The following is a 13099-nucleotide window of genomic DNA, read 5'->3' as shown; positions in this document are numbered from 1 at the left end:
CCATCATGTTTATTGAAACAGACTGGGTATATGGTAGAGTTGTTTTTGTAGTATTTCTTTCCTTTGTATTCTTAAAAGAATAGTTTAATATTTTTCTGAATGCCTATGTAGATATTCCATTGAATATCTGCTGTTTCTAGCTACAGTATTCAATCATAACATTGTCTACATTGTATTTCTGATCAATTTTATGTTATTTTAATGGACAAAAATTGCTTTTCTGTCAAAAACAAAGACATTTTTAATTGACCCCAAACTTTTGAATGGTAGTGTACATTCTGTGTTCTCCCATTAAATCAATGCCTTTGTAACTCATCATGCTACAGAAGCACTGAATCAAAGTCCAAGCGTATTGTACACAATAGCATTACTGTCAGCCTCACTTGAGTCATCACTGCTTCAGCCCAGCTTGCAGCCTACAATACATTTTCACAATCAATGTGCTATGAAAAACATTTTCCTCCATTATTTAATCTCTGTCCATACTGTGTGTGTAGAGGCCCATAGGCCCTGATTCTCTGATCCACCCCCAAATGCATCCAATCCAGGTAGAGGAATTAACAAATGTACATAGCCTTCACACACATAAACACCCAAACCCCTGAATAAACAGAAACATATGGCAATCATCATTATACACTGATAGCCAGTGACCTGTCTGGTAGAAGACTCCAGTCTCTCTGTTATGTTACTGACCTTTATGTGAGAAGGCCAACTTACTAACCAGGACTCTTCATCCAAATGATGCCACCTTCAAGTATTGACACAGAAGGCGTGTGAACAATAGGGATTATGTGACTGGGATATTACTGTAGTATTTGTACCCAATGTATTTCTGCTAATCACAGCTTGTCCGTTTGATTGATATTTTTTCTTACCTTTATCCATTAGCTCGTTTATCTCCGTTCCCAACTTTCTCTGTCTTCCCTCTCCCCGTCCCTGTAGAGAAGGCAGCAGTAGTGAGGTACCCATCCTGGTGGTTGGCAGTAAGAGGGACCTGCAGCGCCAGCGCTTCACCCCTCGCCGGGCTGTCTCTGTGCTGGTCAAGAAGACCTGGAAGTGTGGCTATGTGGAGTGCTCTGCCAAGTTCAATTGGCACGTGGTCCTACTCTTCAAAGAACTGCTTGGCATTGCTGTGGCCCGCGGCATGAAACAGAACCACGCCCCCGGGATCCGGCTACAAGGTGCCCTGCAGAGGAATCGCTGCACCGTCATGTGACCCGTCGCTCACTCCGGTATAAGGTGAAGTCGACCCGAGGCACTGATCTTGGGTCAGGTTTGCATTTCCCCCACGAATGGCTAAGGTTAGCGTTAAGGATGGCAAAGCTGATCCTAGAAATAAACCTATGGGAAACTTCACCCCGGAGTACTTCCAGAGCCATAGGAGCCTCACAGTCACACCTCGGGGAATAATCGATATATGGAGATGAAGACTTAAATGTAAACGGCTGGAAAACACCCTGAGGCCTCCTGCTTTACTGAGCTTTATGTGACTGCTGTTCTGTGGCTACAACAACCCTGTACAAAACGTACATCTCTATCATCACTCCAGTTCTGTCACAATGTTCCCAATTAGAGAAAGGAGTAAGAGAAGAGGGTTTATTCGATGGATTTAGATAAGAAGAGCAGCTATTCTACTTCCACCGCTTTATATACAGTTATATACACAGTTATCAACACACCACCAGGTGGATCTTGAGCTTCCCAGATTGCAAGGCAACAGCTCCTCATACTGTAGGCTGTCTGCTGGTTTGAGAATTTGAGTGGTAAAATGTGTTTAAAAAAAAATACTGGTTAGTGTTTAGTCTCATAAATGTTAGAGGAAAGAATGCAACTTACTTAAAAGTCTTCCTTTTTTAAAACATGTGGTGTAGTGTCATGTGGTAGATACATTCCCTGGGTGTCATACTTGAAATGTCATTATTCTAACGGAGATAGATGTGGAGTAGGAAAGGTCACTGGGGAGGGTAATAACTGGTAAACACAGATGAATCAAGATGGATGACTTACTCTTGATTCACCCCATCCTCGTTTAGTGGTACAGCACCAGAAACTTAACCTAAGGCAACACCGTCCTCCAAAGCACCCCTTAAGGAACAAACCATTTGATGTCTCGCAGGAGACATTGTTCAAGAATTGTCCTTGTACTCCAGGTAAACAAGCATTCACTGATTGTGAATGTAAGGAAATGATAATACTGTCTAATGTTTAGAGGAGGATGTGAGGTTCCGATGCAGCAGGAAAACACTGCAGTCGCTCTCATGATGGAGGTCTTTAATCTGCTCCCTCCCTCTTCCACTGCGTGTTTTTGATGAATACATTATATCCATGGTGCTCTGGTGCCTGCAGGAAGCCACAGAGACTGGATATAGAGGGGGTATAGCCCCTGAAGAGGCAGTGGTACAGATTTTAAATGAGGCAGGGATAGTGGGATAGGAACCCCCGGTTGTGTTTTTGGGAGAATACGTGTGATGACTTTGAAATGCTTGTCTTGTTACGCACAGGTTGATGGGCAACATTAGCGAAGCAGAACGGCAAGGGAAGGAGAAAAGAGAGAGGAAGTGACTTGGTTATGGGGAGCAATAAGCCGCAGAGCACCTTGACCATCCTGACAAGCCGTCTCGTGTCGCCAACCACAAATGTCCTATGCTAAACTAGAATGCCTCACAGAATGCAGAACAACCTCCCCGCTCTTGGATAAACCCAGACCACAAACAAACAAAGAAGGACACACCCAGAGCACACACTGTATTGACATCCTACCAGTCAAGCAAACATAAGACATTCTGAAAACATCAAAGCAACGTCAGAAATTGTGCAAGATATTTTTTTACGTTGGAGAATGTGGTAAAACGGTGTCCTATATTGCAGTCACCCCGTGACAAAGTTTGCACTGAAATGAGTGATGCTGTATGTTCGTGGTTCATTGATTTGCATGCTTTTGGTGCCAAGCCAGCAGGTCAGGGTTCAGTTGCACAGGTGGGATTGTGTGCAGTCAGCTGTCATGTGTTTCCCTGTGTGCATTGTATATGGTTGTTACTGGAGACTGTGAAAAGCAGTTTTATTTTACGGTGTGGCTGCGGATCCGACTTTCTCAAGAGCTTCCTGAAGCTTCTGCAAATGTGTGGATCAGGTTCAGCGGAACGGGGAAATAGGCAAAACACACACAGGGGCCATGCTACAGTTAGTTAACACCATCTCTAATAGGTTTACATTATACAATCATTCAAAACAACACTGAGGGCAACTTATAAACAACCCAAGAAGATCTAAATGCTTTTCCTCACTAATAACAACTGACAGAGATCTACGCAAAAATTATGCTGGATCTATGTTTCCATGGCGCTAAAACTTGAGGAATGATCTTGCATGTGATTCAATGTAGTGTTTTTGGCTTGCAGTAACGTTATTATATAATACAATATCATTACAATACTGTCATCATTATGTATTCTGTATTCTGTTCTTAGTGAGCATAGTAGAGTGTGCATAAAGATTAAACATTTACCAAGCAGAAAATGATACACACATGTGCAGGAGCTTGGGATCCACAGTCACAGCCTATTTTGTAAAGAGAATGGTTATGTAGCATCTGTATGGAAAGAGTAGAGCCATGTTTGTTCTTGAATTTGTAGCATGAGTGTCCATCTATTTAAATTAGACTGTTTGTGTGTGTGTGTAAGTCATATGTACACATGAAGGGCTAAATTTTTCTAACAGAAACATCACTTGTATTTATTTTTTAATAGTAGCCCACATGGAAATAACCTATATAAACATATATGTTTAAATATAGGTTTTGATATATGTTTTTAATATATGTGACATATATAAAATTGGCCGTTTTCCTATATTATATGTACATATATACACATATATGTACATATATGGGTACATATATGTACCTATATGGGTACATATATGCACGTTTATATGTGTGCATATATGTACACATATATGCACATATGTGTACATATATACGGGCTTATATGTACCTATATAGGTACATATATGCACGTATATATGTACCCATATATGCACATATGTGTACATATATGGGTACATATATACGTGCATACATGTACCTATATAGGTACATATATGCAAGTATATATGGGTGCATATATGCATGTATATATGCACCTATATGTTTACCTATATATTAGTAAAATTATTAAAATCCATAGCTACTATGCAACATAAATAAAAGCCCAAAATGTAGAAATGTACATTTATTTATTTACTTAAGAACAATCAAATAGAACAAGAACAAAAACAAGACAAAAAACTGAATAGAAAAAAAAAACTATTTATCTTGTTGATCTTCTCAGCTCCGTGAGCTTTGAATTGATAGATGTGCCTATCTGCCCTCGGCTGGCTGCCGGCCACTTCTTCAATGTAGCATCTAGAGAAGACAAAAATAATTAGACAGTATAATAATAATATAGTGCTTCATCAGGAACCCAAAGTGCTTACAGTACAGCTGCGACTGGAGACATATTTTGGATAAAGGGCTGACCATAATAAAAAATGTGTCATGTAAACACGTCAATTGGAAGATTCTGATTGGATTCTGCTAAATCTGAAAGAAATTCTGATTGGAAACATCACCCCCCCTTTTTGGGGGGGGGGGCATTGTTCTTTCATATGCACACGTCCGTCATGGGAACTGCATTGTTAACAGTCACACAGTCAATCATGTGCATCCAAAGCAGAGAAAATTCATGGATAGGAAAAATGTTGCCACTCCCGAGTTTTTTGTTTAGCTTAAAACACAGGTGAAGTACAACTTCTGCAGTTGTTTTAGGGAAATTAAGACCGCTCTGCGGATGTCAAAATGCTATTATTCTGAATAAGGCTTGGTGCATGTTTATGCACGTCATGATTAGATTATTTGTTTCCATGTAAACAGATTCAGATATTCTAATCCCTCAAATTTTTTATCTGATGTAAGAAACTTTGCACATGTAAACATATCTAGTTGTCAATGGGCTGCACTTTTATAGCATTTTCCTGCACCCCCAAAATACATTACAATGTCCACCATTCACACACACATTCCACCCGCGAGCTGCCATGCTAGATTTACTCGAAGAGCAATAAGATCAAGCAATAAAATCAAGCAAATCAATTACCGGTATAGACAAAATAAGGCACAAACACAGGACAGAGGGGATTAAGGTGAAGGAGGGGTGAATATGATTATTTAAGAACACTTCAGACGACAACAATATGCCATGAGGTTATTTGCAACACTATATGTTCTACAAAATAGAAGACTACACACCTTACAGCGCAATACCCCAGCAATGTGGCTTTAGAAGAGGAAAGGTAGGATCAAGAAGTCAGAAAGCGATGAATTAGTATTAAAGGTGCCAAGCAGATACAGTAACAATAATTGGTGCCCTACTTTATGCAGTCTCCATTGATGCCTAATAAATATTGATACAAGTAGGCTATGGTTAAAGTGGTGAACTTATAAAGTCTTAAAAGTTTGGTTTTCCCTTCTCAATGCATTATGCATTTACTCACCAATAATGGCTGCCTTTTTAATTTGGTCAAGTGCGACCAGCTGCTCCCCATCCCCTCTGGTTGGCTTCCCACCTTAAAGTAATATTTCAAAATTATTATGAAAGGGGTGTAAAATGAAGGTGGAGAAAGCAAGAGTTTTTTTTATATACACATCATGTTTTCTTGAGGTGCAAGGAAATACAAAAATGCCAAGTAAAAAAGCGATGGTATGCCCGCACACACATAATTTATTCCACAGAATATGACTGTTTTTTTTTTTCAAGGACAGAAGAGATTAGGAACATGTTGTTTTGTACCATTCAGGTTGCTTTTCAGCAAAGTCTCCAAATCAAAGGTGCCCAGCAGGAGATTCCGCACCATGGCAGTAGCAGAGGGGGCAAGGCGGGCTGCTTTCCACGCTTCTGCCTGGCAAAACACCCCAGAGCCCTTTATAACTTCCATCTGAAAAATAATTTCACATCACAATATACATTTATTGGCAATTTTTAGAAACTTTTTCATGTTTCATATTGATTCTTATGCTTAGCTTCCCAATAGTTAATAGGTTTTTATGTATAAATGCAGATTAATGATATGTATAAATGCAGATGAATGATAAAGAAATGAAACAAATTAATCACTGCCCAAAACGTTATTAAAGGAGAGAAGGAGGAGGACAGGGTGGGGGGAAAGGAGGAGGTTGGATGGAGAGTAGGGAAGGAGAAAAGACAGTGGGTGGAGAGGAGTGAAGGGGGGCAGGAGGAGAGGATGATTGTCACTTATAACACTAATTGGCTCCTACAAAGCACACAGTTTATACCCATCCTTACTACATAATATGTTATTCACCTGTGTTTTCGCTGAGGTCTCAGCTGTTGCTGCAGTCTTGTTAGAGAAGAAAAACATTGTTAAACTCTTCAACAATTTTATAAATATGGGGCAAGTAAATTACATATTACCACTAACTATCCCAACATAAAAATCCCTATAGCTCAGTTGGAGCCTTAAGTAAAATCTGAGGTATAAAAGGGTTACACACACCTGTGGTGTCTCTCGAAAGCGCTCAGTCACCATGGGACTTTCTTTAAAGGGCTCGCTGTCCTCTGGGCTCTGTCTCCTCTCTGGAGTCTTAGAGAAGAAAGAAACATAGTAAAACTCAACAATTTCTATTCATCCAAGCAAGCCACTATAGATTCTTATTTACAGGGGGGCTTGAAAAACATTAAACATGCCAATAAATTAAAGTTACATGCAAAAGTAATCAGCCAAACATAATAAAAATCCATATAGCTCTGTTTGAGTAACAAGTAAAATAAATAAATAAATAAAAATGCAAGGGGGTTACTCACCGGTTGCATTTCTCCAAAAGTCGAGAAGGAGGAATCTAGATCCTCCACAGGAGTCCTTCCAGTCTTCTTCATAGAAGAAAAATATAGTTATTCTCTTAAATAAATTAAAGTGTAAATACATAAAAAATTAACACTATCAATCAGCCCAACATCACAAGTCTCTCCAGTTCTGCTTGAGAAACAATTTTAAAAAGCAATGAAAATCAGAGGAACTTACCTTTTGAGCAATAATGGCGATGTCACTTTTCATTTGAGGGATTTCTAGAAAGAGGTTATATAAAGAAAAAACTATAATTACAATCACTAGATCAAAATAGCACCCAGCAACTCAGTGCCCTTACTCTTCGAAAGACATTTCCTGCAGGTGTGAACTCAAGCTAAAACCCTCCAAAGCCCATTGATAAGGCTCTGCATAGGAAACCTGGTTGTGAACGCAATTTTCTTTCTCCAATTTCTCCCAAATTCTAATTCCCCAGGGTTTTTTTCTGGAGCCGATTGCCTTCTTGAGCCGTTGAAGGCAGAAAAGCATCATTTATTCTCATGAACTGTATGTTCTCTAGGCCATGACTTTTGTTAACCCTCTACAAATTCCTCCAGAAAGAGACAAATAAATATAAATCTAATTTGAATCTTATCAACGGCTATATGAGCACACACACTACCTCACCAGCTAACAACATATTTTGCCAAACACGTGTTTCAGCCCATAACATTTCTAAGTTTACACTTCTCTGCCACCGCAATATCCATCTCCAGAAAAAACCTTGCTAATAAATATAAAAATTAGGAATACTTACGATTGATGATAATGTCTTTCAGACGTGCATTTTCATTTTTAAGAGAATGGACTTCATTTCTCAACTCCTGCAAATTTCTTTGCATTTGGTCAAGTTTCCTTCTCTCCCACATCTGTTCATCCAGGTGTTTTCTAAATTCAGCAGCTGTCTACGAGAAAGAGACAGAGAGAAGAACAACAGCTAATTGTTATATAACTTATTTTGTAAATGGTTGATTCTGATTGGCTGGGAGGATGTCACGAGAGGTGTAAGAGGAAGGTGGCAAGAAGTCTAGGGCAGAAGTCCCTCCACTTGGCTATATGTAACTGGTTGTCCGGCCTCCTGGTGGTTATTCCTTACTTAAAACATGAAACTTCCTCATCTTGTATGTCATGTAATGTATGTATGTAATACACCACACAATGGATGTCATCATTTAGGCTACCTTTTTCTTAGAGGGTGGTACTATGTCCTCTTCATCCCCAATACGCTCCTCCTCTTCGCTGGCCCGCTGGGAGGGAGAGAGAAAGAGAGAGGACAAAGTTGCCTACTGTGCCGGTGTCATACCTTGTTACAGCTACTGGTAATGCACTTTATTATAAAAGTCTTACTTATCTTTACTGTATTGCAATGTAACAACACACACTGGATGCAGACTGGTAGTGTACCTTGTTCTTTGAAGGCCTGTCATGACGCGCCTCATCCTCCTCCTCCTCCTCCTCCTTCTCCTCGTGGTTGTATTTAGAAGGACATCTCTTTTTATTGTCAACCTTGACAGAGAGAAACAGACTGACTTTTAGCCCAACTCTTATTAACTTACGTTACACCACCTTGCACATACATCTTGTCAACAAAGCACATGAAATCATCATAGATGACACAATTACAAACCTACACACATGCCTACACATTAAGAAACAAGAGAGAGAGGGGGAGATCATATAAGTAAAGCACCAATTGGTGCAGTCAGTTACCCTTTTCTTTGAAGCCTTCTCAGTCTGCCCCTGATCACGGTACTTTGAGTTTGGGATGTGAGGACGTTTTGTTTGCTGTGTGACTTCTTTCTCCATCTCGATCCCACGCAGTTTAATTTGGAGAGTTTTTTCAAATTCTGGTGCAATAAAATTAAAATGTTATCATGAACTGCAAACGTTTGTCTAATCATGCTTAACGTTACCAAATCTAACATTAGTCCCAATTGGACTTCGCTTACATTAGCAAATTATGTAGCTAACATGAGCCAGAAAGCGAAGCTATTGCTAACCAGGGACCTAGCAAGATCCATTTTAGACTTCTTTAAGAGCGAGAAAAAACATTAAATGTGGTATGTAACTACATAACGTCAGATAAAGTTAGCATGTAACATACTTGCCACGTCAATAATTCTTGCTCGGTGCACCGGCCAGGGTTGGCGGCCTTTTCGCCATTCCACCAGCTTCTCGTTTTTTTCAGTCCTTTCAAGAAAATTTTTTACTGAAAAATTCCGGACACAGTCGAGAGCCAAAATACTATGGGCCCCTCTATCCTCACCCTCAGTCCATTCAAGTAGGACATAGCGGATCTCCAACGCTGATATCGCCATTTTTACGCCCAGCCGTTATCTTTCGGCGCGAAAGATAGTGTGCTGGGCCGCATGCGGATGACGTCATCAACTACGCGACGCTGTAGCGGCTGATCGGTGGCAGCAGAGTGGAGAAATGCAATTTAGACGCAATTAAAGAAAAGCAATAGATATGGATCCAGTACGTTACAAAAGGTACCTCGTTGACGACGAAGCACCCGTTCCAGAAAGAACAAAGAGAAGACGTAAACGAAAGTAAGTCTTGTAACAAAACGTACTAGAAGCTAGCTAGCTAAATTAGCCAGCTAACAAAGCTACCAGCTACAGATAATTTCCTTTACCATGTAAACGCATGTGGCATAATTCCCCTTAATGTATGTTAAGTATGTTTGTATAAAGGTAAAATGTATCTTTCCATGTCCACTGTACCTTTCCATGTCCAAAGTAAATAAATAAAGAAAACTGTTCAAGTTGGAACTCTAGCCAGGAAAATATTTCACTTTGTGTGTTTTGAATCTACAGTCTTAAAGGTTTCACCTCATGAATGGAATTTTCCTGCTTGGACTTAATCAATCAGTCATATCAATCCTATTATATTGAGTGATGCATGAAGTGTTTTAACATTACCACAACATTTTTGTTAGGGACATTTCTGAAGATATGGGTGATGATGAAGAAGCTGTGGCCTCTTCTTCTACAACTCAGTAAGTAGAAAACACGCACACCAAATTAAATACCAAATTAAAAAACCTACATATTTCTTGCTGAATGATTTTTATTTTAGGTATCTCACCCAAGAGGACAATCAAGATGACCCGGTGTCTACTGCTTCTGATGACACAGTAAGTGGCTAAAAATGGCAAAAATATTAAAGTTAGGTGTTTTTTGTTTTGTTCGTGCATGTGCATGTGCATGCACACTAGTTAATGTAAATCATCATAGATAATTCCACAACCCAATTCTTCCTGATGTTGCTTAAAGTGTCAGAAAAATATACATGTGGACAAAAGGGGGCATAAAATTAATTTGGAGAAGACTGTTAAAAAAATAAACAAAGACACTTGAGCCTTCAAATGCAAGTGGTTACCAACCACATGAAATGGTACATTTGTATGAGTCTGTGCAAATTTGGGATTGCTAATCCAATGTTTTAAATTCACAGATGAACCAACCCATACCTGGCCCTAGCTCTTCACCTGGGGAAGCAGTAGAGGAACATCTAGAAGACCCCACAAGTCCAACTTTAGACCAGAAACCAACAAAAGAACAGGTGGAACTCCTGCTGCTGGCATTAAAACTCAAACACGGATTAACAAATAGAGCCTTGGAGGACATCATGCATCTTATCAACTTTATTGCTGGTCCTGGTGGGGAATTGGTTAGTGGCTCAAAGTACCTTTTCTACAAAGCATTTGATTCAGTGAAAGACATATTAGAAGTACATTATGTGTGCAAGAGTTGCAAGGTAAGCATGCAGGAAGGTCCCTTTAATGTCAAGTGCCCAGTCTGTGACCAGGACACATCAAAAGCGCATGCACAAAAAGACCAGTGTTTTTTGTACTTGCCACTAAAATACCAAATTAAAAAACTGCTTGAGGACCACCAATTAGGGAAACACCTGAAACACCGCTTTGAGAAGAAGGATGCCTCCATCAAAGATATACATGATGGACATTTATACAAAAAACTATCACCCCTTGCATCACCAGACAGCATATCACTGACTTTCAACTGTGATGGAGTGCCAGTGCACAAATCAAACACAAAAAGTTTGTGGCCAATTTTGTGTACTATTAATGAACTGCCAATACAGCTACGTGCAAAACATGTTATGCTTTGTGGCCTGTGGTTTGGTCAAAACAAACCAAATATGAACACTTACATGAAACCATTTGTCGATGAATGCATAGAGTTGTACTCTAATGGTCTTATATGGGAAAGTGAAAGTGGGGAAATTGTCACAAGTAAAGTACTGCTTACTACCATGGTGGCAGATTCAGTTGCTCGGCCACTGATTCAGAACTTTAAACAGTTTAATGGTGAGTTTGGGTGTTCTTTTTGTATGCAGAAAGGAACAAGTGTGTTAAAACGCAGGGGGCGTGTAAGGGCTTATCCCTATGAAAAAGCAGAGTTGAGGAATCCCTCCCAGACTGATGATCTGGTGGAAGAGGCTCTTGCTGGAAACCCCACTAAGGGAGTGAAAGGGCCTAGTATTTTGTCTTGTCTACCTGATTTTAATATCATTGATGGCTGTGTTCCAGATTATATGCACAGTGTGCTGCTGGGTGTAGCAAGAAGCATCACCACGCTGTGGTTTCATTCTGAAAACAACCAATCGCCATGGTATATCGGACACTCAACAGAACAGATTGATGACATTTTAACTTCTATTAAACCCCCCTGTAATGTTTCCCGTGTCCCCCGCTCAGTGAAAGAGAAAAAGTTCTGGAAGGCACACGAGTGGAACATGTGGTTGTTTTATTACAGCATACCAACATTGAAAGGGGTCTTACCTGAAAAATATCTGAAGCACTGGTTTAAGTTGGTAAAGGGGGTTTCTCTTCTACTCGGTGAGAATATATCACCACTGCACATATCAGAATCTGAGGGGTTGCTAACAGAGTTTGTTCAGGAAATGGAGACCCTTTATGGGATCAATAATGTCACTTTCAATGTACATTTGTGCCTTCATCTGCCCAATACTGTGAGGAACTGGGGTCCCCTCTGGGCACAGTCTGCATTTGTGTTTGAGTCATACAATGGGATCATTTTAGATATGATAAAGAGCAGCCAGGGAGTTTCTCTGCAGATAATGAAAACAGTTTGGCTACAGTTTGCATTTCCATCATTTTCCCAAAAAACCATGGTGGCAGCTTCTGATGATTACTTAGCTCTCTTAGAGTCTTTTTCAGTTGAGAAAAAAATGGTGCAGGAAGTAAGTCGCTGTCATGGTGTTACATCTCTGGGTAGGCCTAAAATTTGTATGATCAGAAATGATGATTTTCTGGCCTTGAACAGCATCAGCAACCTTGAAAATAGAGTCACTGTGAAGTATTTTTGCAGAGTAGTGGTTAATCTTGAAATAGTTCATTCACAAAACTACTCGCGTACTTTTCGGAGAAACTCGTACACTGTCATTCTTTCTGATCGAGAGGAAAGTATTTTCTCTGTGAAGACATTCATTGTCTGTGATCTGGGGCAGGGGGAGACATGTTATGCAGTGGGGAAGTACTACCAAAAAGTGAAACAGGACATCTGCGGTCAATTTAAGAATCCTTGTTATTTCATCCCTGTAGGGAAATGTCTGGGGCCTTTAGTTGCTATACAAGCATCTCAGATAAAAGAAAAGTGTCTGTTTGTTAAAACTGTGAACAGAAATGTTGACATTGTCTTCAAATTCATTAACCACAGTGAAATGCTCAGATAGATGTGGGATGATGATGATTACCTGAATGTATGTTCTATGTACTTTTCTTTTGTTAGTTTTTTTGCTACATTCAGACTGTAATGACCTTTCAGCCATATTCTGGAAAATGCATTAAGACAATACAGAAAACATTGCATTTGGTGGATGTAACGGTGAATGTGTGGATGTGTATGAGCTGTAATGTGAATCTGGAAGTGACTTGAAATTGGAAAAAAGGCTTGATTGACAAAAATAAAAAAAAACACAAACCATTTTGTTATACATTTCCTTCTTTTCCACTATTTTCATACAAGAAAGAATTGACCTTGTAAATGTTTCAGGAAAACGTGTAGACATCATAGCTTTCCATCTCCTCTCACTTAAGTGCCATAGTTAAATTCCATAACATGCCAATTAGATGTGATACCCATTTCACGTGTTCGCACATACATAAGTTCTTGCATAATTTAGTTATTTCTTAGTTATTGCCTTGATA

At 39.6% G+C, this 13099-nt stretch overlaps 3 protein-coding genes across 6 annotated transcripts in view; 2 read left to right on the top strand and 1 right to left on the bottom strand.

Moving 5' to 3' along the window:
- rasl10a (RAS-like, family 10, member A) overlaps positions 1 to 3746 on the top strand; it is a 30497-nt gene extending 26751 nt beyond the window's left edge. The window contains exon 3 of the mRNA XM_010898868.4: positions 946 to 3746. Coding sequence (XP_010897170.1) covers positions 946 to 1219 — 274 coding nt within the window. The 3' untranslated portion in view covers positions 1220 to 3746. The remainder of the gene's footprint in view (positions 1 to 945) is intronic.
- Positions 3747 to 4143: 397 nt separating this feature from the next.
- LOC117595449 (inner centromere protein-like) lies at positions 4144 to 9238 on the bottom strand. 4 transcript variants are annotated; one of them, XM_034296694.1, is made up of 13 exons: positions 9005 to 9238; positions 8611 to 8747; positions 8305 to 8406; positions 8082 to 8147; positions 7658 to 7805; positions 7078 to 7121; positions 6861 to 6923; positions 6553 to 6639; positions 6361 to 6396; positions 5829 to 5973; positions 5533 to 5604; positions 5288 to 5315; positions 4144 to 4405 (listed from the first exon to the last, which is right to left on the bottom strand). In XM_034296694.1, the coding sequence occupies exons 1-13, from the start codon at positions 9216 to 9218 to the stop codon at positions 4255 to 4257; spliced, it is 1293 nt and encodes a 430-aa protein (XP_034152585.1). In that variant the 5' UTR covers positions 9219 to 9238; the 3' UTR covers positions 4144 to 4254. The 4 variants fall into 4 exon arrangements, with proteins under 4 accessions (XP_034152585.1, XP_034152584.1, XP_034152587.1 ...); XM_034296693.1 differs by having other exon boundaries at positions 4148 to 4405; positions 6861 to 6926; XM_034296696.1 differs by having other exon boundaries at positions 4151 to 4405; positions 6861 to 6926; positions 9009 to 9090.
- A 107-nt stretch (positions 9239 to 9345) lies between these two features.
- On the top strand, positions 9346 to 12894 carry LOC117595448. Its single transcript, XM_034296692.1, has 4 exons — positions 9346 to 9452; positions 9842 to 9901; positions 9982 to 10039; positions 10360 to 12894. The coding sequence occupies exons 1-4, from the start codon at positions 9370 to 9372 to the stop codon at positions 12622 to 12624; spliced, it is 2466 nt and encodes an 821-aa protein (XP_034152583.1). The 5' UTR covers positions 9346 to 9369; the 3' UTR covers positions 12625 to 12894.
- Positions 12895 to 13099: the final 205 nt, after the last annotated feature.

The sequence above is a fragment of the Esox lucius genome, chromosome 13 (assembly GCF_011004845.1).
Source record: "Esox lucius isolate fEsoLuc1 chromosome 13, fEsoLuc1.pri, whole genome shotgun sequence".
In the NCBI taxonomy this organism is placed as follows: domain Eukaryota; kingdom Metazoa; phylum Chordata; class Actinopteri; order Esociformes; family Esocidae; genus Esox; species Esox lucius.
Note: the sequence above shows the minus strand (reverse complement) of the source record. Positions and strands in the feature narration are given on the sequence as shown.

Coding starts and splice junctions, on each gene's coding strand:
- LOC117595449 (XM_034296693.1), bottom strand. CDS start 9,218: ATGGCGATATCAGCGTTGGAGATCCGCTATGTCCTACTTGAATGGACT. Junction 8,748..9,004: donor AAGAATTATTGACGTGGCAA/GTATGTTACATG, acceptor TTATTGCACCAG/AATTTGAAAAAACTCTCCAA. Junction 6,397..6,552: donor GCTTTCGAGAGACACCACAG/GTGTGTGTAACC, acceptor TTCTCTAACAAG/ACTGCAGCAACAGCTGAGAC.
- LOC117595448 (XM_034296692.1), top strand. CDS start 9,370: ATGGATCCAGTACGTTACAAAAGGTACCTCGTTGACGACGAAGCACCC. Junction 9,902..9,981: donor GCCTCTTCTTCTACAACTCA/GTAAGTAGAAAA, acceptor TTTTTATTTTAG/GTATCTCACCCAAGAGGACA. Junction 10,040..10,359: donor CTACTGCTTCTGATGACACA/GTAAGTGGCTAA, acceptor TTAAATTCACAG/ATGAACCAACCCATACCTGG.